Source organism: Recurvomyces mirabilis (assembly GCF_035927965.1).
Source record: "Recurvomyces mirabilis strain CCFEE 5264 chromosome Unknown scaffold_4, whole genome shotgun sequence".
In the NCBI taxonomy this organism is placed as follows: Eukaryota; Fungi; Ascomycota; class Dothideomycetes; order Mycosphaerellales; family Teratosphaeriaceae; genus Recurvomyces; species Recurvomyces mirabilis.
Genome location: NW_027041938.1, coordinates 600960 through 625607, shown reverse-complemented (window position 1 = coordinate 625607; position 24648 = coordinate 600960). Strand labels below are relative to the sequence as shown.

Sequence of the window (24648 nt, the reverse complement as noted above, 5' to 3'; positions counted from 1 at the left end):
TGAACATTCAAGTCGAAGTGACCGATCAATACATCTGTCGAACTCTAAGCCAAGATGCAAGCCGCCAATCGTGTCCAGACAGCCCTCAAGAGCGGCAAGACCTCCTTTGGAGGATGGCAGGTATGAGCCAACACGTTGAAGTGATATGTCGAGCAATACTAACGTCCTCCAGATGCTCCCCGGCTCCAATCTCTCGCGAACCATGGCTCGCACCCCAAACATGGACTGGATCTGCGTCGACACTGAACATGGCAACATAAGTGACGACAGCATGCACGAAGCAGTCGCGGCCATAGCAGCCTGCGGTGTCTCGCCCATTGTCCGTGTAGCAGAAGGCCAACACTGGATGATCAAGCGTGCCCTCGACGCTGGCGCTCACGGGATCATGGTACCCTTAGTCCGCACAGTCCAAGATGCCAAGAACATCGTCTCCTATTCAAAGTTCCCACCTACCGGTACCAGAGGTCTCGGCTCACCCCTAAGCATGGAGAAGTTCGACCACAAGATGGGAATTATGGAGTACTACCAACAGGCGAACGACGCCACGCTGGTCGTAATCCAGATCGAAACAGCCGAAGCTCTGGCCTCCGTTTCGGAAATCGCGGCTGTGCCTGGAGTAGACATCCTTCTCATCGGACCCACAGACCTAGGCAACAATATTGGCCATCCCATCCTCGGCGCTGACTATGCTCCGGAGCTCAAGACGGCTATCAAGACTATTAATGATGCGGCGCACGCGGCGGGCAAGTGGAGCGCGATTTATTGCGGTTCGGGAGAGCAGGCGAGGGAGTATGCTGATCTGGGCTTCAATATGGCGAACATGGGCAATGATGTTTCGATGTTGAAGAAGGCTTTTGGGGATGCGGTTGAGACGGCGAGGGGAAGCTATTTGCATGCTGGGGTGCAAGGGGTTAAGAAGGGGGTGCAGCAGATGACTACTTACTGAGGCATGATGGGTTGTAGTGCAGTACTTGCTGTTGCAAACATACCAGAAGGTCACCTACAGCATTGTATTCGATGGCCACGCCACACGTCCGCTTCGTGCTGTTGACGTGCATACCAGGGGCTCGTTACACCGCTGTGCACAACACTCACGACCCAGCGATCGCGTCGTAGCCACAGATCGATGGCCAATGACCAACATGGTTCTCGACGGCATTGATTGACCATCTGAATTGTACTCGTCAGCCAACGAGAATCCATTACAGCTTCATACGAAGTATTCATGTCATAAGGCTGGCTTGCCAATATAATCCGGACCTTGCTCCGTAGTGCTTGATTGCCATTAAAACGTGAAGTAGTGCCAGGCAGGTCAGGTTGATGTCAGACCAAGGCGGTTGTGTCGCTTACTCCAACTGCTCAGCGTCTTGTCCGTTGACATGTGAGGAAGCCATGCATGAGGTAGGCAGCTTATGGCTTGGTTGGTGCCCAGAAATATCTCTGCGGTAGTATACCAGCACTTCTGATACTCTGGCCTAGCTGGTGATCTACGATACTTGCATGCGGCCCGCCGAATATCCGAGGAGAGAGCTCCTACTTTGCTGTAGCCAAGGTCGCAGCTGACGAAACACGATTTGAGGCTGGCGCCTGGCTGCTTATGCAGGTATCCGAGTACACTCGACCATGTGCTCTTGTACGCTCCACCAATCGTGCACGACTGTGGGGGAGTGTGGTGCGATAAGCCTTGTCTCAATACAAAGGGCTTCGATCCAGAAGCGAGACGTACTGTCATCATTATTGGTGCTCTAAGCGCCTGGGATAGTATGTCGTGATCATCGAGACATCGAGAGATCGTAGGGTCAGAGTAGATGCTCTAGATAGCTTTAGCTCCAGAGGCACTCCGTGGAGGTAACATGTCATGGCCACGAGAGGCAGTCGCGCAGCAGATCCTCAACTTCGGCTGTCTGCATTTGGAGATACTTCTTGCGGTACTTCTGGTGGCAAGCCACATCTGACCGTCATCAAGACCACGCGATGCCGGAGGTTCGCGGCTTTGGGACCGAGAAGATAGACAGCTTCGTCGCGTATTTTAGCAAATGTTCTTTTGTGCAAGATCGCGGTCAGAAGATACACATCAAAGTTCTGGGATTCGACCGACTCGTGCTCTCCAATCATGAGGAGACAAGTAGAAGCTGGAAAAATCGTTCACGAGAACATTTGACATGATCCAAGAGCGATTTCAAAGTTGCGAATCGACATAGCGAGCTAGCAAACCTAGCGGTATCCGAGCAGAGAAGGTACGGAGGCGGGCCGGGAGAGTGTCAAGGCAGCACCCGACTCGACCCAGATAAATTGATCACAGAACGATCAGCGAATGCGAGCATTTGCTCGATCGCCAACAGCACTGGCAGCGTACAGTGTTCCTTTGCCCTAGTAGTGATCTCACGATCGCGTTTGAACAAGCCGCATTTGACAAGGTATCTTTCGATAGCAATAGTGCGATGACCACTACATGTCGACGAACGAGGAACGATCAGTATAGTAGTAGAGGCAGGATAAGAATGATCTGCATTATCTCCAAGCAGATCGTAAGCTCCAGAGCTTGGAATCCTGCCTTTTGCACGATCCAAGCTCGATGGCTCTTATGCATGTAATAGGTGTCATGCGCCTGCGGGACGGAGAGATCGTAGAAAGTGGCTCTTAAGCCACCTGGCCTGCCGTCTGCTTCCTTGCTGCCATTCGTCCATTGCAACTGTCGAGGCTTGCACCGCCTCCGCCGAACGAGCAGCTGAGACTATTCGTCGTGATCATCACTGCCGGGAGGACTGCGTGCATCGTTCTTCCGTACGATCTATCATTGGGCTCGGATCAAGAACCAACCGCAGAAGGACACTCATTTGCAGATCAGCGTTCTGCACAAGCTTTACCATTAGCCTGCCGACCAGTGAAGAAGAGCGCCTTTGCGCAGGGAGAGTCGCCTGCAGTACTACCACTTTTATTAGTGCCTACCGCTGCTACGGTGGAGCGATTGCTGGCTGAGAGCGAATCAGAAAAAGAAGATCGGACTCGATAATTGATTGGCATATGCTTGTCTGAAGCTCGACTCAATATCAGGCTACTTGCATATCGACACCCCGTCCTTGTAAGTGCAACTGCTCATTATTGTCAATACTCCACGGCCGGTGCGGACGTGGAACATCCCAGCAATCTGGACTGCGTCTTGAGACGATACTCCTTGCATGGCCTTTGTGTGTAACGACGACGAGATGCCCCACCGACTTGATTGCGCATGCATCTGGGGGCCAACATCATCTTGAAGGCGGCCGATAACTTCAGCCCTCGTGCACTGCGACCCGCGGACACGGCCGTGGCGAGGAAGAGATAGAAGTGCTGACGCTGCATAGTGCGTAGTGGTCGGAGGAATAGGTTTCTGCGGGGAGAGAACAGTCGTCATCGTGAGAAACGAGCGCTTGGACCTCGAATTGTGGCACGGCGCATTCAACTTGAAGATACCCTTGCGTGAGGCTTTTCTCCACCTCGAACCGCAGCCATCCCAGTCGTCGGCCCAGCGTTCAGGATCAGCGCGGAGCATACAGGAGCTTATTCGCGACCGCACGATCGCAGAGTCTCAGTGGTCGCGCGCGTCGTTGCCCTTGGCTGAGCAAGCCGCCTTCGAAGGCGACGCCCGCTGTTGCGTGCTGGAGGAGCAGGACACGCTATCCATGATCGCCGACGACCCGGCGCACAACCCACGATCAACTCAGGCTCACCGCTGCAGGTGAAGCTGGCGATACCGAGAGCCGGGAAAGTGTGCGACAGCAATCAGCGACCGGCAGTAGTGCATGCGCGAGGGATGAGTGATGCTGGCCGTGTCGCATCGGAGCTTCGAAGCCTTGCCTTTGGCACAATACGGTGACATGGACGAGTCTGGCACCATCAACCCCGCCGCCTTGAATGCTGCGTGTAAGTTGTTCCTACCTGCGATCTACATCGTGAGGAGTCGTGGTGTGCGGTCGACAAGCCGTGCTGGCCGTAGTCTGCTGTCGCGCGGAGACCGGCTCGTCACATGCGCCAACGCCGATATCATATCTTGCATCTTATTATATGCTAATCGATGACTTCTCCTGCAGCATCTGCTACCATCGCGCCAAACCTTCTGTCGCAGCCGAGCCCGCGTGGAGTGAAGAGAGGCAGGTCGCCGGAGGCCGAGGAAGGCGCGCAAAGCCAAGAGGCAGGAGCAGGTGCGTAACGTCAATTCATCGCCACGGCACACGTGATGGTGGATGGTATATCACATGCTGCAATAAGACGCGCTGACTTACTGCTTAGACGGCATCAAGTCCAACAAGCGGAGCAAGGCCATCAAGACTGAACCAGGCATGGCTCTCGCATTGCCCCAGCAGGTCATGCAGACACCACGGCTCGACACACAGGCGTTGCCACAGACTTCGCCACAACGGTCGACTCCAGGATCTGCTACCAAGCCTTCCGTGGTCAAGGCGCTGCCAACTGTTCGAGACCATACCACTGACCAGCTCAGTCCAGAAGGCGATGAGTACATGCCTCGTGAGACAGATGCATCTGGAGAGACCAAAGTTTCTCCCGACGGCTACCCTCTGGACGAGCGCAAATACCGGTGTCGAACTTTCCAAGTACCAAACCGCGGAGAGAAACTGTTCATGCTTGCCACTGAGTGTGCCCGTGTGCTTGGTTACCGCGACTCTTATCTTCTGTTCAATAAGAATCGATCGTTGTACAAGATCATCGCCAACCAGACCGAGAAGGATAATTTGATACACCAGGAAATCTTGCCATACTCGTATCGCTCACGACAAATAGCAATTGTCACTGCGCGGTCGATGTTCCGGCAGTTTGGTGCACGTCTCATCGAGGGTGGGCGGCGTGTGCGAGATGACTACTGGGAAGCTAAAGCACGGAAACAGGGCTTCACAGAAGAGGATCCGGCCGGAGAGAAGCGACCTGGAGCTGCGAAAGCGAGAGAAGTCGCCGCTGCGGAGGCTAGTCATAACGCCATGACTTTACCACAAGGAGAGATCATCTACAGCAACGGCCCAGGTATGGACGGACATCTACTTGGCATGCATCTGGTCTCACTTGCGCCCGCTGCACCGTTGCCGATGATCCATATACCAGGCGATGAAATGCGACCTGGCAGCGCTTACGGTAACATCATCCGACCGAGGCAAGAGATCACGGGCGCGCCTTATCAGGACCGTATGCCTTCGAGCAATAGTAACGACATTCTTGCCCAAGCGCAGCAGGCGGCTGAGTACACTAAGGCATTAAGTACCACCCGAGCTCACAGAGCAGATTATCTTGACAAGTACTGGAGCCGGCCGCATGAACAGCCAGTCACGCAAGCGGAGACTGCCCCAGGAGAAGGCACGAGCGCTGCCCAGCATTTGCAATCGCCTCAAGCAGTAGCCGAAATGGCACAACCTCGTCTGCAGGATCATGCATCGCATGCCAGCTCCCAGACGCTACCTCAATATCAGACCCATCAGAACCCTATGACTTCCCCAGTCCAGCAGATGCATCGACAAGTCCCTCAAGGCCAGCTTCACCAAGGATCTCCCTCGATGGGCATGGGTGCAGCATCTGGTCACCGTCAAACACCATCCTACGGGTATGGCACGGGCCAGATGTGGCAACAGCCACTACCACAACCGTCGCCGCTGGCACAGGGGCATCCTTTACAGCAATATGCACAACAGCAGCATGCTTCCCCCATGCCGCCGCCGCAGATGCCAGGTCAAGGCATGTCGTATGGTCAAATGAGCCAGATGAACGCGAGTGCCTATGGTGGGTCCATCAATCGCGGCATGTACCAGCCATCGCCGAGTCCACAGCAATATAATATGGGTGCGATGTCGACCGCAGGACAGCAGCCTAACATGCAAGGTTGGACCACTCCGAGCTCAATGGCTCCGCGGGGTTGGGGATACCAATAGAATTGTGTCCGACACAATGAACCCAAGGTTCCACTGATCCAACCTGAGTCGATTTTGTCAGCCTTCTTATGAGATTTCGATCTAGAACGGCACGACTCGGCGTTATGGGAAGGAGTCAGCATGCGAGCCACCTGCCGCTTTTGCTTTCAACCAGGAATAATGATTTTTGCTCCCAAAGGCGCAGGGATAACGACCAAGGAATTTGATACTTTCGCCGGGCTTTCGTTCATGTCATTCATATTGCATTGGGTCGGGTGCTTGCGGTACTGGATGCCGCGTTTCGTTCTGCTACCAAGTCACGATCGGGAGGGAAACAGATGGAACGGCATGGTTCGTAATGCATAGCGAAGGGGTGGTTGAGGGATCTGCTCTTTCATGATACCCCTTACAAGATTGAACGCGATGGATTCGTGGCTTTCCTTTCTGCATGCTCTTTGCTCTTTCTCAGCTCTTACAGGCCTACTTAGTATATGGATACGCAGGCGTGGTACACGAATTTTGAGATGATCGTTCATGATTTTGCAATTGTCACTGTGGTGTCGCTCGTCCTCTCCTGCAATCTGGTGAGTTGGCCAGCATTGGACAGCCAACCGAGACTGCTCTACTGCACCAGTTGCAGCTTGATCTTACGCTTCCCAGTACTCTTTTCCGCTTCATCGCTGATCTTCACCTTGATCTTCTGAAACAACTCGACCTTCGCTTGCCTCTTCTCTCCCTTAATCTCTAATGAGTAATTCTCCGCGTCAAAGACACCTTCTGGCTCTTTCTCGCCGTCTTCAGCCATATCTCGGAGCCTGATCAAGCCCTCAATGCCGAAGCGTGGCACGAACACTACGAACCCATTGCTGAAGATGCGCATGACAAATCCATCCTCCACGATCACCCGCCCCTTCAATGCTTGTCCTACATAGTATTCCACACTCGCTCGACCAGCCATCTGGGCATTACGATGACGAACGTTGATGTTCTTGCAGACAGCTTCGAGCTTGCTTTTACTCTGTAGGCTAGCGTCCAGCGACTCATATTCGATGGCCGCCGCAAGTTGTCTATGTGCTTCAAGGTCGGCATAACGACGAATAGGCGAGGTGAAGTGGGTGTAGATCTCGGAAGCGAGGCCATAATGTCTAAACTCCGATTCGGCTTGGGTACCGGAGCAGAAATATTCGGCACTCATCATGCAACGTGTGGCGAGAATGCGTACCAGAGTGTTGAAGAATGGTTCGCTTGACTCGACACAGGTGTCAAGACTGTCTGCTAGTGCCTTAGATGACTCTGTTCGCAACTCCAGGCCCTTCTTGACCTTGAGCTGATTACTGAGCTCTTCGAAGTTGTTCTTTGGCGGTGCAGCGTGACGTCGTAGTAGTGCTGTCTGAGGGAAGGCTTCAAAGTTCTTGCCCGCAACACTGATGTTGGCCAGTAACATGAACTCTTCAACCAGCTGATTCGTGTCCAAAAGCTTCTTGGTCTGTACGTCCACGGGATCTGACGTCTCGCTCTCGGTCTGCACACGAACTTCAGGGCTGGCCAGATTGAGCGCTCCAGCAGCCATGCGCTTGGCACGCAGCTTCTTGGAGAGCATCATGAGATGCCGCATTCCTTGCGTAAGCTCGTCTTGTTGGGATCTATCGTCGATACGTAGCTGTGCAGCTTCGTAGCTGAACGCTTCTCGACTGCGAATTACACTCTTTGTGAACGTCGAATTCACGATGTCCGCGTTTGTGTTGACCTCCCACATGACACTGAACGCAAAGCGCTCCACATAGGGCTTTAGCGAGCATAGATCCGTGCCGAGCAACATCGGAAGCATGTCAATGCGCTTATCGACCAGGTACACTGTGGTACCACGGAGCGAGGCTTCCTTGTCCATGGCGTTATTCGGCTTGACGAAGTGTGACACATCTGCAATGTGTACACCGATTTCGAAGTTGCCATTCGGCAGTTTCTTAGCATGTAAGGCGTCATCAATGTCAACGCAGCCAGGCGGATCAATCGAGCAGACGAGAAGATCACGTAAGTCTCGCCGACCTTGCCAGCCAGGGTCCTCCGTACTTGCAGGCACTTTCCAGTCATGGCCTTCAGCAGGTAGGCAGTCAAGCACAGTCTTCGGAAATGGTCGGTATTGAACGTCCCACTCCAGTAGTAGAGCCTCAGTCTCAGCACCTTTCGTTTCCAATTCACCCAGGCTACGAATGAAATGTCCAACCGGGTAGCGAGACTCTCGATCCCATGAGTCAATAGTGACCAGTACACGCTTTCCCACAAGCTCGCCAGCCTGTCTGGTACGTACGCGGATCTTCGGTATGCGCTTATCCATGGGGATCAGGAACACAGTCTGCTGTGCTCTGCTGTCCGAATTACGTGACCTCACAGAGTCCCTGTCGATATGGCCGACATACTGTCGCCAATTGCGCTTCACGATGCCAACAACTTTCGCAGTAGGTTGCTTCTGGCCTTCGGTGCTCTGTCCATGCGCTTTTTTGACTTCGTCCTGCAGTGCTCGTCTCTCACGCTCCGAGACGATTCCCTCTGGTGATTCCTCGTCTACCTCCGCGCTTTCATTCTTGCCCACATCTTCTTCCTCGATCACCTTGCTAGAAGGTGCTTTCCACTGATCTTTCGGCAGCAATTCAATCACAACAATATCGCCCGAGACAGCTCTATTGCTGTTTTCGCGGCCTTGTATGATTAGTGATCGATCGAATGCTGGAACGTGCACTGTGCCTTCGAGGTAGTTGTAGGGCGATACGTTGAAGATGCCCTGATGAAGTGTGCCATTCTTCACACCCGTGAGCATGGCGGATATGGTCAGGTAGTCAGGATACAACAATTGTGATCTGCCTTCTTTCGTGATGCGCTGCTCGCTGCTAGCAGCCACCATATCTATCAGACGATCAGCATCCGGCAGCCCAGACACATATGTTTCGAGGTTGGAAGCGATGATGCTCTCGCCTGTCGCCTTTCGCAAACAGTCCTTGTCATCACTGATCATCACGACTGCTGGACACCTCGCGCTTTTCCTGGACTTGGCAGCTTGCTGCAAGTGCTGAGCATACCAGGCGCAAGCCTTACGTACAGCACGATCATTCCGGTCATTGATCGTCTCTCCAGCATCTCTCTGCACATATGTCTCCAGCCTAAAGTCGTTGAAGAAGACATAGAATCTTTTGCCTTCGTTCTTCGTCAGGGCAATAAGTCGATTATAGAGCGGCAGAGATCGGTTCTTCACTTCTTCAAGAACTGTCTGTAGCACAACGACATCCTGAAATGCATTACCCTCAATTTCGAAGACGTCCATGGCAGAGAGAAAAGCATTAGTGTCCGGTACGAGATAATGGCCCTCAGGATAATGTTTGGTGGCGGAAGGTGTGGCCGATAGTACCGCTGGCTCACTTCTGCGATGGAAGCCCCCTGGTGCCAGGTCCAGACATGCTGAACATAATCGTGAAGAACATGGGATATCTTGGCGAAGGTATAGTTCGCGAACGACTTTCTGCACCTTTCCAGATTTCAGTGTGCGGAGGTAGGTTTTGCTGGATAGTGTTGTGCCCGTCGACGTCGAAGCGTGTGACCGCTTGAGAGAGGTCATCTTGCAGTCCCGGATTGATATATGTATTGATGTTATATTCGAGATTGAAGGTGTAGGTTTTCACACATGCACGCCACATCTCGGTGGGTGAAGCCGAAGCGTGGCGTCAAATCAGCTAGCGCGAAATTGCTAAACCGTTCACGCCAGGGCGGTGTCATCGGACGGCAGAACCACAAGCAACACGATCTTGAAAGCACCACAGACACCTTTTCGCTCACGCACGCCCATAGGAGGCCACCAGTCCGCTGCGGCCATGGGCCGCCGACCCAATCAGCTCGTCCTGCAGCTCTTTGATCGAGGCGAGAAGCTACCCGATGCCTCCAACAGGTATCGGCACACTTGTCGGTAAGTATTGTTGAGAAAGCTGTTCCGCACTCCAAGTCATGTCTGAGTATCGCAAGCCGGCGTCGTGGCCGATGAACGCCCTGCTCTGATCGTAGCCATGGAGAGACCTTGCAGAGCTATACAGTACTGACAAGTGCACATAGGCGGTGTGGCGATGTGGTACGACGACCAAAGATTGTGCAGCACGCTATTATGAGACTGATAATTCCCAGTTCCCCAAAGGTCGTATAGAAGCACTAATCGGTCATATCATACATCAATGCCCGAACATCTCTCAACACGATCGAGAGACCGTCTTGCTTTATGTACAGCAGAACCCTGCTTGCAGTCCAGCTGGCACAGGATCGAAGAAGAAGAACAAGACTTCGAGAGCAGCTCTACAGCTGCAGGACAACGGAAACCCAGACCAGGCTACTTTCATTCCGGAAGGGGCACCTCCAGATGCTGTCAATCGGACGCTCTTCGTACCAGATCAGTCAGCTCTTGCCACATTGGCAGAAGTCTCCAGAAGACACCTGGATCTATCTCACGAGCGTCTACCGTTCCAGCTCCAAGGGGTGTTGCCGCAGTTCGACCAGGACAATATATTGGAACAAGCCCTAATTTCTGAGCTCAGTAGACCAACCACGCAAGCTCGTCGATTGGCCTCCACAACTTTGGATGACAACCATGGCGGCTTTGCAACGAGATCGCCCACATCTCCAACTACAATACCGCTCCTGTCAGTCACAACATCCCAACCCGAACACATCGATCCTGTGCAGCCATCGTTGGTCGATCCACAGCTCTCGGACGATAAAGTAGGCAGCAAACACCAGGCTGTACGACGCAGTGACCTGGCCTGGAAACCTAGCATGAACAGCTCTTCACAAACCGTTGCAACACTGGCTGCTCCTAGCGCTGCGCCAGTGGCAGATTCGAGTCTGCCGTATCAGAGACAGAAGCCTCGGGTGCGTGGAAAGTTCTCTGACATGAGACGCAAAGAGGTCCAAGGAATGCGTAAACAAGGAGCATGCTTGCGCTGCCGAATGCTCAAGAAGCCGTGCTCAGATGGCACTCCATGCAATACTTGTGCCAACGTTGAATCTGCTCGCCTCTGGAAGGGCACTTGCATTCGGACAAAGCTTGTCGATGAGTTCACACTGTGGTCGACAAGGCTTTTCTTGATGCAGTCAACCACAAATATCAACGCTGCTGTGGAAGGTCGGAACGCGGAGCCATACACTGGGAGGATCCACATCGAGCTGTCGCTTGGGCAGCGTATGATGTTGGATTTCGCAGCCACGGCGTACAGTCCACAATCTGCAGATCTGGCAGATAGCGAATACTCTCACTGTCCGAGCGCTGTGCTCTTGCTGGGTGACGGCGGCACAGTGTTTGAGACCCTCCAGCATGCGATACACTCTGCTAGGCCACGTGCCGCAAATCAGAATTCACAAATCCTGAATACTACGTTGCAGCACGCCAGTATGCTTGCTAGATCGGAGCAATCGACTAACCTTCCAACCAACATTCCAAAGCCAGAAGGTCGTTCTTGCTATAACCTGCAACATCATCTGATCAGTAATACTATAGCCTTGTGGTCAGCCACCAACGCCCTTTGTTCATCAGGGGACGCTTTCAAGGTCACTATGAGTGATGCGACAAACGACAACAACTCCCCTTTCTATGTGTCCGAGGACGAACCTAGTGTCACGAAAAGTATGGCTCCAAATGGTGACAACTTAAGATTGATCATTGGTCAGGTCAAGGCGGCGCTCGAGTCGATTTGCTCGGAACTATCACGGAACGTGATCAGTGAGCTCGAACGACGGTTGTTACAACGCCAACAGGCTTCAGGCTTCAGCACATTTATCTCTGCTGTACTGCTCATCAACAGCATCGAACGGTTGACTGGAATGTATCGATGCTGTGACGATGGTCCATCCTTCCACGCATTTGATGGAATACATCATTGGCCATTTGATATGCCTCCGAGCGCTTTCTGGCCGCAAGGTCAACACTTTGCGGATTTGTTGATTATGCTGCTGCAAATGAGAGGGTTGCCTCCAAAGTTCACCCTAAGCCCATCTGGACAGCTCATCTTCCGCTCGGACGATGCAAAAATTGAGCAAATGGATCCCACAGCAACACAAGACGAGCTCAAATCCCAACCTCCAACAATCGCAGACTGGGCAGCTTCCTGCAAGCTTAATGCAATGGAGCTTACGTCAATTAGGGACACCATGATTCCGGGCCCAGGAGCAGCATTGAGTGCCTGGGATCTTCTCTTTTTGTCTAGGCTGATCTTACCTATTGGCTTGTGACGAGATATAAATGGCAAGACAGATCGTATTCAGTGAGGGGCATAGACATAGACTCGAGCGCAAGCTCTCGAAAGGTAGCCAGTGCAAGCCGAGCATATATCAGCAGTAAAGCTTTCGATTGAATTTCGTTTTGCTAGTACCCACGATAATGACCGTGATTGGCCTATATGAGCCGCTTCGCACGACAACATTGGTCCAAGGAGCAGGACACGCCGACCAGATAAGAATAATGTCATTGATTTTGGCGACGTCCGGTTATCAGGGCCGGCTCAGGATTGATCCGGCTCCATGAACCCGTGCCGAGGAGGGGCCGAGACACACCTTCCACAAGTTCTGAGAGGATCGGGTAGTTCTTTGACCGCGTTGCACGACAACAACCGGTCACCGGCTATTCTGATCGATCCGATCGTCTTCTCATCTATTCTCTACCTGCTCATGTGCTCGCTCGCTTGCTTCTCTTCCTACTACTCCATAATCTCCCGATGGAGACCAACGTGTCAGCCGGTCCCTATCCGTCTCCAGTCGCGCCATATAAACCGCCACCGCCACCCGAAGACAACCTAGAGCGACTGTCAGATGGCCGCATCAAGAGGAAACGTCAGCCAAGAAATAGTGCCTGCCAGCAATGCTCCCATCTTAAGATGAGATGTGTCCCTAGTGAAGACGCATCAGGCAAATGTCATAGGTAGGTCAATGTCACAATGCAATGTAGTGATGTCCCGGGCTTTCTCATCTTGCATGGAGGAGTACGTGTTGACGGTAGCCCGGCAAACATTTGACCATGGTGTCATGTGGAGATACTAGAACCCGTGGTATCCTATCGAGGCAACGGAGCTGGGATGTCAAGATAAATGATGAGAGTCGAATGCTGATCGGGCACAGATGTTTTCATATGGGCAAAGAATGCCTTGCTAGTCTACCAAAGCCTCGGAAGCGAAGGACTGCAGATCAAGAACCTCTGCGCAATGGTTCACATGACGAAGCGCCGGCTGCTAACAACGGTGCGGACGACAATGCAACGTCGAGGGCGAGTCTGCCAACCTTAGGCTCGACTGTGCAACGCAGTACGCCACCGTCGGTTGCATCGACGAGCAATGGCACAGGGTCGAGCGGCAAGCACTTTGCACGAAGTCTAGGCATCGAATCGGTGGGTTGGCAGATGCTCGTATCTTACATTGTCGCTGATCTGCCATAGGCTCCCGGCGACCTCCTCCAGGGGGTCGACGATGACTATATCCGGAAGAGATTCGCCGCCTTTCGTCCAATGGCCGGTCACTTCCCATTCTTCAACCTCTGGCCAGACTTGAACCCTTCTCGCATGATCTGTGATCGACCTATAACTACGCTCGCAATATGCGCGGTGTCATCTGGCGCTCGACGTGATCATTTGACGCGGCTCTTACACGCCTTTCGGCTTGCACTATCACACAAAGTCATTGTCAATTGCGAGAGCAGTCTCGATTTATTCGTGGCATTGCTAATCTTTCTTGCCTGGCATCAGAATTACATGGCCAAGCAGCAGATCTGTCAGATGACTTGTCTGTTGAGCGGCATGGCTGCGGACTTGGGCTTGTATCGGCAGCCTTACCAGAGCGACAAGCAGAATTCCGACAGCACGGCGGAACTCAATAGAGCCTTTGTTGGCTGCTATCATCTTTGCTGCAGCCTGTCTGTCATGGGCTTCAACCGACCGAGCACATTGCGCTGGACTTACAATCTTCGTACTTGTGCAGAAATGGTTGCTACGTCTGGAAGCCAGCCACACGATCGATCGCTCATCGCGACACTAGAGATGACGCGGGCTGTGAATGATCTCGACGACTTGTTCCGAGCGATCAGCAACCATGGGCGGACTGTGCATACCTCGGAATGTGAAGTCTATCGCCTGGCCGTCTCACACCGCATGCAAGCCTTGAAGCGAGATCATCATGTTCTTGCGAGCCTCCCAATTTTCGCGACCGCGAATATCCATTTCCAGTACAGGGCATTACAGCTTAGCGGCACACCAGAGACTGCGACTCTGATACAATGTGCTTGCTCGATTAAGGAGTACTTGGACGACCTCTTGAGTAAACCTGCAATTGTCTTCTACCAGATGGCAATCATCGACTGGATCAGTTTGTTAGAGATACTCACGACCGTTGCGACCATTGCTCAGCCCTCGTTGTCCTCTGGTGGTTGGGAAGTAGGAGCCATATCATCGATGTTACAACCTCATGCCATCCTTGATGCTGTCTGCGCGAGGATGGCGTCAGTGACTGCGACTGAGCGGAACCAGGAACAGCTGAGCTGGTTCGAGGGTTTGTGTGACAACATCAAGAAACGCATGCTACAAGAGAAGTACGATGGTGCTGGGCCATTCAGCAATGGTGGGGTGCCTTTCGATGCTGTGCGGTCACTTGGTAGAAATGGTTCGAGCTCTAGCAGCGGGTTCAGGCCGGTCAACCAGCCGTATGCTTCAGAGACGCCGCTGCCGAGAGCTGCGGATGTTCAGGCTCGGCCAGCTCCGGCGAGATTCACTCTGTTCGACAATGGAGTGCTGGGAGAAGGATTATGGAATATCTCGTACGCCGACTGAGCCGACTCTGCAATGGGATTTCCAATCCTGTAGCCGGCACCTAGCACAGTCATCCGAACGGACGAGCCAGGCGCGATGATCAGCTTATCGATGCGGCATTAGTTGACAGACAGCCGCTGCTATGTTGGTCAAAAGAGAACACCACCAGGCACCTGACACATGGAAGTGGCCGGTCATATTATTTATATGCGTTCGTCCGCCATCGACCATTGCTCAGATCGCGGTCTGTATCAATCCTAAGAGGCTAACCTTGCGGTCCTTCCACGATCCTCCCGACTTGACACCTGGAATTGAGCATTGAGTCGTGGTGGGGTAGACAAGCGCTTGTAATACCTGGCACGAGGTCGTGTGATGTGATGAAGCATGAGCGGTTCTCGTCCCTCACTGGCTCCGATATGACAGCGGCGCTACGATCGTAGAAGGAATATTGTCATCAGCGCGGGGAAGCTTGAGTCAATGCTTGGTGCTGGGAGACAGTGTGATATCGCGGTCAGAGGCAGGAAAGATCAAGTAGTCTTATTATACAGACTTCTTCAAACATTGTTGCAGCTCAACATGCATGTCTTACCCGAGCTCAAATGAGTTCCATCGTCTAACACGCTAAGCTAGCGTCGTTGCGGCTGCTTTGAGAAGAGGCTCCTCGCGTGGCGCTGCGCGTCCTGCCGTGTTGCATGAAAGTACTCTCTATACAGCACTACATCATGTTTGAATAGACGTGCTGTATAGCTTCACATAGCTTGCGAAACAGTTCTGTACGGATGGAAGGCGTGATCGACCTGACTGTGATATCGAGGGTGTCCATGATCCACTCGTATGCACATCGTGGGACTGTTTCATCCGTACAACCAAAACGTTGATTATTCGCCATTGCTCGATCACAATCTACAACACCCACGTACCAAAGATCAGACAAACAGTAGTTGTCCAGTCAAGAGAGCCCACGTCATGCTCCGTGGATGTTCCCCGTAAAGCAAACTGTGTTTATGATTAGATGTAGTGGCGTTGCAATCGCCGAGAAAGAAGAAGTTCCCCTATTAATATTGTATCAACGATAATCATTGAACTCGGCGTTGTGGCCCATGCACACCCCTGCCCTGCACCTGCATCTCCTTGCCGGGCACAAACCCCTTCGACCTTGACACAGCTGTGATCCAGCTCCCAGGACCAGTTCGCTACACGACCACCAATCCGCCGCCTTGCGCGTTGCATCACATTCGCTTGTACTCGATCCGTCACACTCGCTCCTTGTACCCATTTCACTCACTACGCAGCCGCATCGCCCATAGGATCTTGTCCGGGAGACACGAAGGAACATCCGAGTCGCAGCGCGTTTCATACCCGGTCGCTTTGCAGGCCTGCCTGTTCTAGTCGTTGCAGGAGAGTATTGGTCGAGACTGTCACATCTGGTGAGGTCTCAACACTAGCTGTCGACCTTTGTTTGCACGTCTCACCACTCTCGTTACTGGTCTTGGAAGAAGCGACCGTCTGTCTTCGCACCAGTTATACGCGCCAGGAGCGAGGAAGTGTGTTTGCTCAATATCAGGCACGTGGTAGCGTTCGAATCTGAGCAGGGAGGAAGTCGCGGGCAGAGGACGGACACCGAATGGGCAGGAGCAAACGTGGGTCCTCCATCTTGGTCACTGGCGACCACATCTTTCCAAGCCAGCAACAGCAATCACTAGATTAGTGCTGGACACCGATATCATACCACTACGGAAGCGCGATAGCATTATTATTCGACTTTGGGTGCTGGGCGACACGCTGCTCCAGCACCACAACTCATGTCTGGTCCTCAGCCTGCTCAGGCGCTTGAGGGCCACTGCTCAGCAATTGACGACAACACTTTATATGTACTCTCACCCTCTGGATTTCAGTCGTTGAGCTTGAAACAGAATGCAACGTGGAACGAGGAGGCGAGTGCGAAGTCCGTGACAGGACCAGCATGCGTGTTGGTGGACTCGCAAAGAACTTTATATGTGATCGGCGGGACGTCAGATGACACTGGTTATGGAGGTCTACAACGATACTCGTTCGCGAACAAAGCGTGGGAGACGCTGAGTCCGCCAACAGAGGACATGCACTCGCGGACAGGGCACAGTGCAGCATACATTGAGGATGCGAAAGGAATTCTGGTGTATGCTGGTTCCCAGCCACAAGCCCCATCCGACCTGTCCTCACAGACATTCTTCATATCTACGGACGGACCATTCAACTTGGAATCTTTCACGTCACAGGCGCCACCACTGACAATGCCTCTCCTAACACCATGGAACAGCAGTCACGCAGTAATGGTTGGTGGCTCGTCGACCAACGAGCAAGTGTTCCTCTTCGACACATCGCAAGGCTGGACACAGTTGGGCACGAACTTGACAGACGCGATCGACCCTGCAGCACGCGGTACTATCGTTGATGGAAGCGATGGGAGCAAAGTGCTGGAAGTCTATAATGTCAATGTGTCACCGAACACAGTCTCGCAATATGTTTTACTTGGCGCGAATGGCGAGACCGCTGCGAATGGACAGAAGATTGGCAGCGGCTCATCATCACGCGTACGAAGTAGAGACTTATCTCTAAGCAACTGGCCATCGTACAACAGCTCGAATGCACCAACCGCAACTCGAGCAGATTGCGCAGTCGCACAAGGACCTAGTGGCATTGCGGCAATCAGTGGTGGCAACACGAACATGCCCGTGGCACTGTTCGACCAGAGCGGGAACAGCTGGGTGGATGTCAACAAATTCTTCGACTCGAAAGACCAGCAGCCTCTGCAGCCCTCTTCTACCTCGAGTAAGACTTCAACTCAGACAGGCACATCCACCGCTTCATCCGCACCATCTCACACCACATCTGCGGCCGGAATACCAAACGACGGCCTCAATGCACATCAACGCATGCTCAGAACGCTTGGCATTACTCTTGGTGTGCTCTGTGGTATTGCAGCACTTTTCATACTGATTCTACTTTTCTTGAGATGGCGAAAGTCAAAGCGACAGAAGCAGGAGGGCTACATCGATGAGAAAGGACGCAACCGTATGAGCTTTGCTGATCGCGGTGCATCTTTCATGAAGGAGGCTGGAGGCTCGGTTAATAATCTGCTTCCGCCTGACAAAAGCCGGTATAGCACAGCAAACGGTGGCTCACAAGGTGGCTCGCACAGCTCACTTGCAATCATTGCTGGAAGGTTCAACAACAACAGCAAGAACCATGTGCAGCAGAAGGCCAGCTTCGACAGTACAGCTCCATTCGCACGCGACAGGAGCGGTGCTGGCGAGCCTATGGAAATGATGGACATAGGTGATAAGACGTTGGCAGTCCCACAGCCCATGCGCAAGCCATTGCCACTGCCCAAGCAAGCATCTCCTGCTGCCACCTACGATACGGAGAAAGAAGTTGCTTCGGATGACGTGGAAAGGAATCGCAGCTCTGGTTGGTCCAAGTACTTCGCTACCAGCGGGCCCACTGGCCCGAACGGAGTATCACACCTTCCCGCTGGCTACATGAAGTCGACAACGAAGTCTGGTCTGAGCGATGTTTCCGACTACTCGAGAGCTTCACAACCATCGAGGATACCATCTTCGGTGCTCGTACCACCTCTCGATATCGACTTCAGTAAGACTCTTGACGGTCAACGACTGTCAACGGTGGCTACTGGATCGCCTGTTTTCAATCACTCAAGGGAAGATTTGTCCAGGCAAGCCAGTGCCGCTGAGCTGTCACATGGTCAGTCAGGGCTGATGGTCGACTCACCAACACTAGACAGGCGGTCACAGATCTCAGGGTACTCGCTTTCGACGAATCATCGGACAACGATCGGGTCGACCATGAGCGACAGCGACTACTATACAAATCCTGGCGAGACTCCATACACGCCCGTCAGCTTCAAGGATCACCTCAATGACAGTCGGCCGAACAGTGATGCGAGACCGCCCAGCAGCAACTACACCAGCAGCATGTACGAGCCGCGTGTGCCATCTCGTGGCAAAGGCGGTGGCAGCTTCTTTCCAGGTACTGGGGTGTCATACAAGACATCACCGAAGACCGCCAGCAAGCTCGGGTCATCCGCTGCGCCTACAGCTGACTGGGCAACTCCAATACCAAAGCCGCCACCAGCTTTGCGAATCAGCAAGCCTGCGGAAGAACGGGACAGTACCATCACTGTGTTCCCTAGAGGTGTGCCCAGTGCGTACTATGCCGATCGCGGGCAGGCAAGGCAAAGTGAGCAGAAGACTATGCCAAGCGACATGAGCTGGCTGAACCTTGGACTCGGCTCGAATAAGATTTGAGCTTAGATCTCTTGCGTTGCCATACATCACGACCCAGCACCCACACGACATGACAGGCGTCGAATATAAACCACAAGCCCATCTGCGGGCTACGACTTGTTTTCACACTCTCGCTTTGACGATCTATCTGGATATACATCTTTCTTCACCATACAGCGAATACTTTCTTCTGCAGGCTTCGCGCTCACTGGTATGAGAGATGGGTGAGATGGAGCTTTTCCGTACGGTGTCCGGAGCACCGGTAGCTTATTCACGAATAGGCTTCGTTCTCGAGGAGCGCTGGGGGGAAAACAATAAATCTACCATGAACGGCGCAGCAGATTTTTCTAGAATATGCCATGTTTGGGGCGTAGAACGATACCTCTCTTTGCTTTTACTCCGCTGCTTGAAAAGACTACCTCCTAGCTTTTGTACATAGGATCACTCTAATGTGTTTGAACCAATTGTCAGACTCCATCCGGCTTAAGAGACATGTCGTATCCCTTCGTTTAAGAGTTCCCAGTCATCGCCTGCTCTTCAGGTGTCCGCCTTCTAATGATGAATGGCACACCTTGGCCTGTTACAAACGTCTGCCTGCGGTTGAAGACCAAAGGCGTATCGACTCCACACTGTCACGATATCTTTATTTTCGTCCGATCATCTGGTCCTTGTCACATAGATTTCGTGATATGCCTTACGTAATCTTTGCCCCCACTTTGGTCACTACCGTCTGATGTCCCAATATGCGTGCTTTGACATTGACCTTTGACTAGAGAAATCATCAGCAAGTTCTACCATCATGTCGTTCGAGCCGAAGTACAAGGTCGAGCTTGACCCTCCAAAGGACGATGTCATCAGTTTGGACTATCTCAGCAGATGCGATGGTAGGCCCAGCCGCTACCTGTTAAGCAACTCCAGGGCTAACATATCAATGCAGGCACACATGAAGATCATCCAACATATGTTGCCATAAAGGTGCTTCATGCAAACTCGCATTGGAGGTATGATCACTGACTTCATTTCCAGGGCACAGTCTTTGATGTCACTGGCAACAAGGCTTATAGTCCTGGTGGCTCGTATAAAGGTACCAATCTGGCTCAGTCGAGCTTTGTCTGCTGAGTCCATCCGTTGACATCTCTGTAGTATTCGCAGGCCGGGACGCAAGTAGAGCACTCGCACAGTCATCACTTAAGGAAGAAGAGTGCCGGCCGGACTGGGAGGACCTCTCGGACGACAACAAGAAAGTGCTGAACGACTGGTACACTTTCTTCAGCAAACGTTACAACGTGAAGGGCAAGGTGGAAGGCGCTACCAACCAATAGCTGACGGGTCTGATCTTTGTTCTACTATCATACAACACTTCTCGTACACTTGCATCAGTCATCGATCTCATTTGGTACCACAATACTGCCCAGGCCAAGAAAAGCAGAAAGCAAATCCAGAACGCAAGCAAGACTCAGTGGGTATGTCCGTGAACGCCATGACGGACCGAAAATAATTCAAGCAGTGAACAACCAAATCATCATTTCAGACCCGCAGCTGTGCTTGCTGCGCGCGTTGCATATTGGCTTGCTGGCCACAGCACTGACAGATCTGGTTCGCGCTGACCCACTCTCGCTTGATGGACCAGGCTCCGACGCATTGGTGGTGCGGATCGTTGCGGGCAAAGTGACAGTGCTTGATCAGACGTCTGCCTGCGTGGCCGCATTGAAAGTGGATGACTTCGTACTGTTCTGTGGTCAGCTTAGAGCTTCACGTGCTTCTGGGCAAGTTTCGTACTTGACACATGGTTACTGGGGTGAAGCAGATCCGTCGTGTGTGCCGAGATGTTTTGATACTCTGCGATCTGTGAAGGTTCAGTACAATGATTCATGGTCAAAGCAAAATCAATATGCTGACAACGTGTGGTGTTGCTTCCTGCTGCGTGGTTTCGAACCCTCCGAAACAGTCCGGACGATGAACACAGCGTAGGATGAGAAAGCAGAAGACCTCGACAGATAGTACAAGGGAAGAAGCTGCATACACTATTGACGACAGAGCGACGTATATATGCTCTCCTATCTCCATTCATATCTACGCACGGGCCTGCTGTAGCTCCACCACATTCAATCACGCCACACCACTGCATGGCATAGCATGCTCGTCAAGTCGATAGCTCATCAGGATGGCCCAGATAGCACCGAGCACTTGACGATCCATGATGCATTGACCCCTGAGGATGAGAGCCGAAGCATCGAAAGACCACTTCATCGTCTTCCCCACAGCAATGGACCGTCCAATGCTTGGTCGTCTACGAAGATACGTAGGACACGAGTGGAGCTCAGACCAGTCGATGGCATCAAGGTCATAGCGAGGAGAACTTGTGGAAGTTGGAAGCTCGTGTCGGAACTCGAGAGAGAATTTTTCGTTTATATGATACAGGTCACTTCACACCGCTTCTTCCGCACGCCACCTACCGCTCTCCTGCAGCCTGTCGCTTCATTGCATCGCCCGTCGACGATTTTGCTGACTTCGACTCTCGGTACGGCAAGAAGCAGGACTCGACCAGAAGTCGCACAGGCGTTGCACTGCGTGGACCCTCGACTTCACAACCAGGTCTGCTCGAGCGCAGTGCACGAGCTTTGACACTGAGGAGGCACAACGACCCACCGATATGCGTACTGCTGCAGCCACCCCTGTCAACAGACAAGGCTCGGCTGCACGACGGTCCTTCCGGCTCGAGCGCCTTCTTCACTTGAGCCGTCGCCTTGACCCAGGACCATGGTACTGGATATCTGACTGCAGCTAAGACTTTCTGCCGTCATGGAGAACGAAAGGCTCGTCCGCGAAGATAGCGTACCAACCAGACATGGTAATAGTGCAGATGCAACGAAGCATAGATGTACCACACCGCAGCACCGTTGAGCATGCTGTGCACCACATGCTGTCGAAATGCAAGCCATTGGTAAGCAATGCACGTGGATGTGAGACATCAGATACTGCATTCGATTGAGCTGCCAATCGGACCACAGCATATGGAGGTGGCACGCTCGCAGTCACTGTACCCCACCAGTACCACAGCCGGCATCTGGAGCGATTGTCCGCAGATCAGCTCGAATCTTCATTTACTACAAGATCGTTTCCAGCACATCATAGAACCTCTTACGGCGCCGATGACCAGAGTCCAGTACCAGGACTCGGGCGGCGTAAAGCCTACCAGGCCCACCTGTTCGTGCTTGTCATGAAGCAAGTATGTAGTGATGCAACCGTAGCGCCGATGGATACCGAAATGGATCCGGCAAAGGCTATATCGGCAAGATGGCCATCACATCCGGATCATCTGATGAGCTGGCAACGACGGACCAATGCTCACTTCCCACCCTTCCTCATCTTCCGCGCTGCACGCTTCCGCCCAATAATCTGATTCCGCTTGGCAGTCTTCTCATCAACAGGCGCCTTCTTCTTCGTAGCAGAGGCAGTAGCAGCCGCAGGCCTAGCAGCAGGCTTCTTCCCAGTCTTACGATCCTCCTCAAGATCTCTCTTCCGCTTCCGCGAGCCAGGTCTAGTCTTGCCATCCTTGTTCTTGGCCGTCTTGTCAGCAGCGGCATCTTCGCCATTGGCAGCAGCGGCAGCCTCCACACGGCCATCGTGGACGGCTTTGCTGCGCTCTCGAGCTTTGTGTTCCCGTTCATGACGACGCAGGACGACTTGAGCGTTCTCGATAGCGAATTCGACTACCAGTCTCTTCTTTCGATCTTGCATCTCATCCTTGCTAGGTTGTCGCTTTGAGCCCTTGCTACTCTCATTGACCTTGTAACCAACAGCATGTCCGTTCAGCCACCTCAATCCCATGAGCGCGGATCGATGCGTGTAGTACTCGATGAAGCCATACCCCCGACTTCTCCCCGCCCCAGTCTCCTCGCCCACTTTGCTCCCTCCAGAGCCCTCGAAAACAACCTTGGCTTGTCGCACAATACCTTTGCCGGCTCGCTTACGTGCAGCATCAGCTTCTACCATCTCGTCGCCACCGCGCTCAAGCTCCTCTCGAGCTAGTCGCTGCCGCTTGCCTCCCTTGACATCTGTCGCGAAACCCACCACAGCTTCACGGGCCAAGGCTTTCAGCTCTTTGCTATCGACGCTGCGTGGGACGTTGCGGACGCTGAGACGTGTCAAGCTCAGATGTAAGGACGGGTTGCTTTCGATCAAGGTCTTGCGCTGCTTCGCACTCGCTTCGCGCATGGTCTTTTCTGAAGGCGACAGCTTTTCGTACAAGCTTGATTTTGTTGAGATGGTGCCCTCAGACAGAAGATACAGCCTCCGCTTGTCATTGTCGCGCTTGTTGCGGTGGGATTTGCCTTCCTCGGTCAAGCGATTGGCTTCAGACTTGTCGACTGCACGGCTGACTTGTAACACGCGGCTGTCAAGGGTATACTGGCCAGACGGATCTGCTTCGTCGTTTTGCAGGATCGAGGTCGGTGCCTGGATGATTTTGCCATCCTTGTCCTTCTGAATCTCAGAAGGCTGCGTACGGCGGGGTGCACTTCGCAAACAAGTATCGACGTCGTCTCTGTTGTAGAACGCCACGAAGCCGGTCCCTTTGGACCGACCTGTGCCCATATCCATGACAACTCTGCCGTACCGCACACTGCCGAAGCGGGAGAAGTGATCCTCAAGATCCTCATCTGTGCAAGTGAACGGCAAGTTTCGAACAAATATAGTTGACGATCTGTCCTCTGGCCTGCGCTCCTCTTCCTCTTCTTCGTCGTCATCCTCACCCATGTCCATGTCATCCTCATCCTCGTCTTCGGCCTCGTCCTCACTTCCCTTGTCACTCTCATCGGTGGCATCTCTCGCAAACAGCTCCTCGTCGTCCTCGTCGTCCAGCTTCACACCACCGTCGCCGTCATCCTCTGCTTCAGCGCCATTCGTCTCCTCCGGCGCTTGCAGCCCGTCATACACACCCTTCTCAACCGCCCAATCAACCGCCAGGGTCCTCCCATCCACTGTCTTCCCATTGACGCCTTCCAAAGCCTTCTCAGCATGCTTGCGACCTCTCATAACCACAAAACCAAAGCCTGCCATCAGCCCAGGCCCTTTCTTGGGCACATACGCTTGTTTGATCTTGCCATAGCTCTGAAACAGCTTCTCAAGCTGGTTGGAACCTTTAATGCTCCAGGGTAGATTGCGCACGATGAGCTTGGTGGAGGCTGGAGCTTCCTTCTCAGCTTTCTCCTTCGGCAGCTTCTCGCCAGCCTCATCGCGGTTACGAGGCTCAGCGAGCTCGACGCGGAGTTTCCTGTCCTTGAGTACTCGGCCGTTGAATTCTTGCTTAGCTCGCAAGGCATCTTCGGCGTCGGCGAAGGTGACGAAGCCGTAGCCTTTGCATAATTTCGTCGCCGGGTCTACGATAGCCGTCGCATGCTTGATCGGGTAGGACTCTGAGAACAGCTCTGTCAAGGACTCGGTGGTCGTTTCTGGAGCCAGCGCTCGCACGAATAGTGATCTTGTCTGTGGTACAGCTTTCGTTGTCGTGGACTCTGCTTTTGCCGCATTTGTCGTTGGTAGAACTTCCTCGACAGCTTCGACAGCTTCGATACTGGCGATACCGCCGTCCGAAAGGCGCCGCTTCTTCGCGGCGGGCGCCATAAGTGTATTATGTGTCAATCGAATGTGTTTCCCA

General features: G+C 53.0%; 8 protein-coding genes across 8 annotated transcripts; 6 read left to right on the top strand and 2 right to left on the bottom strand.

The window, feature by feature from the left end:
• Positions 1-54: 54 nt before the first annotated feature.
• Positions 55-946, top strand: LTS14_002091 (uncharacterized protein; the record flags this gene model as incomplete). Its single annotated transcript, XM_064834798.1, has 2 exons — positions 55-120; positions 173-946. The coding sequence occupies 2 exons, from the start codon at positions 55-57 to the stop codon at positions 944-946; spliced, it is 840 nt and encodes a 279-aa protein (XP_064697669.1).
• A 2911-nt stretch (positions 947-3857) lies between these two features.
• On the top strand, positions 3858-5912 carry LTS14_002090 (uncharacterized protein; the record flags this gene model as incomplete). The annotated part of the gene is made up of 3 exons (XM_064834797.1): positions 3858-3903; positions 4071-4181; positions 4270-5912. 3 exons carry the CDS (start codon positions 3858-3860, stop codon positions 5910-5912), a joined length of 1800 nt encoding a protein of 599 aa, XP_064697668.1.
• A 601-nt stretch (positions 5913-6513) lies between these two features.
• DIS3 (exosome catalytic subunit dis3) lies at positions 6514-9498 on the bottom strand (the record flags this gene model as incomplete). Its single annotated transcript, XM_064834796.1, has 1 exon — positions 6514-9498. The coding sequence occupies one exon, from the start codon at positions 9496-9498 to the stop codon at positions 6514-6516; it is 2985 nt and encodes a 994-aa protein (XP_064697667.1).
• Positions 9499-9751: 253 nt separating this feature from the next.
• Positions 9752-12149, top strand: LTS14_002088 (uncharacterized protein; the record flags this gene model as incomplete). Its single annotated transcript, XM_064834795.1, has 2 exons — positions 9752-9843; positions 10172-12149. 2 exons carry the CDS (start codon positions 9752-9754, stop codon positions 12147-12149), a joined length of 2070 nt encoding a protein of 689 aa, XP_064697666.1.
• Positions 12150-13041: 892 nt separating this feature from the next.
• LTS14_002087 (uncharacterized protein) lies at positions 13042-14727 on the top strand (the record flags this gene model as incomplete). The annotated part of the gene is made up of 2 exons (XM_064834794.1): positions 13042-13296; positions 13345-14727. 2 exons carry the CDS (start codon positions 13042-13044, stop codon positions 14725-14727), a joined length of 1638 nt encoding a protein of 545 aa, XP_064697665.1.
• A 1781-nt stretch (positions 14728-16508) lies between these two features.
• On the top strand, positions 16509-19010 carry LTS14_002086 (uncharacterized protein; the record flags this gene model as incomplete). The annotated part of the gene is made up of 1 exon (XM_064834793.1): positions 16509-19010. One exon carries the CDS (start codon positions 16509-16511, stop codon positions 19008-19010), a length of 2502 nt encoding a protein of 833 aa, XP_064697664.1.
• Positions 19011-19788: 778 nt separating this feature from the next.
• On the top strand, positions 19789-20311 carry LTS14_002085 (uncharacterized protein; the record flags this gene model as incomplete). The annotated part of the gene is made up of 4 exons (XM_064834792.1): positions 19789-19873; positions 19927-19964; positions 20016-20073; positions 20133-20311. 4 exons carry the CDS (start codon positions 19789-19791, stop codon positions 20309-20311), a joined length of 360 nt encoding a protein of 119 aa, XP_064697663.1.
• A 2026-nt stretch (positions 20312-22337) lies between these two features.
• Positions 22338-24614, bottom strand: NOP4 (RNA recognition motif-containing protein; the record flags this gene model as incomplete). Its single annotated transcript, XM_064834791.1, has 1 exon — positions 22338-24614. The coding sequence occupies one exon, from the start codon at positions 24612-24614 to the stop codon at positions 22338-22340; it is 2277 nt and encodes a 758-aa protein (XP_064697662.1).
• Between the last annotated feature and the right edge of the window lie 34 nt (positions 24615-24648).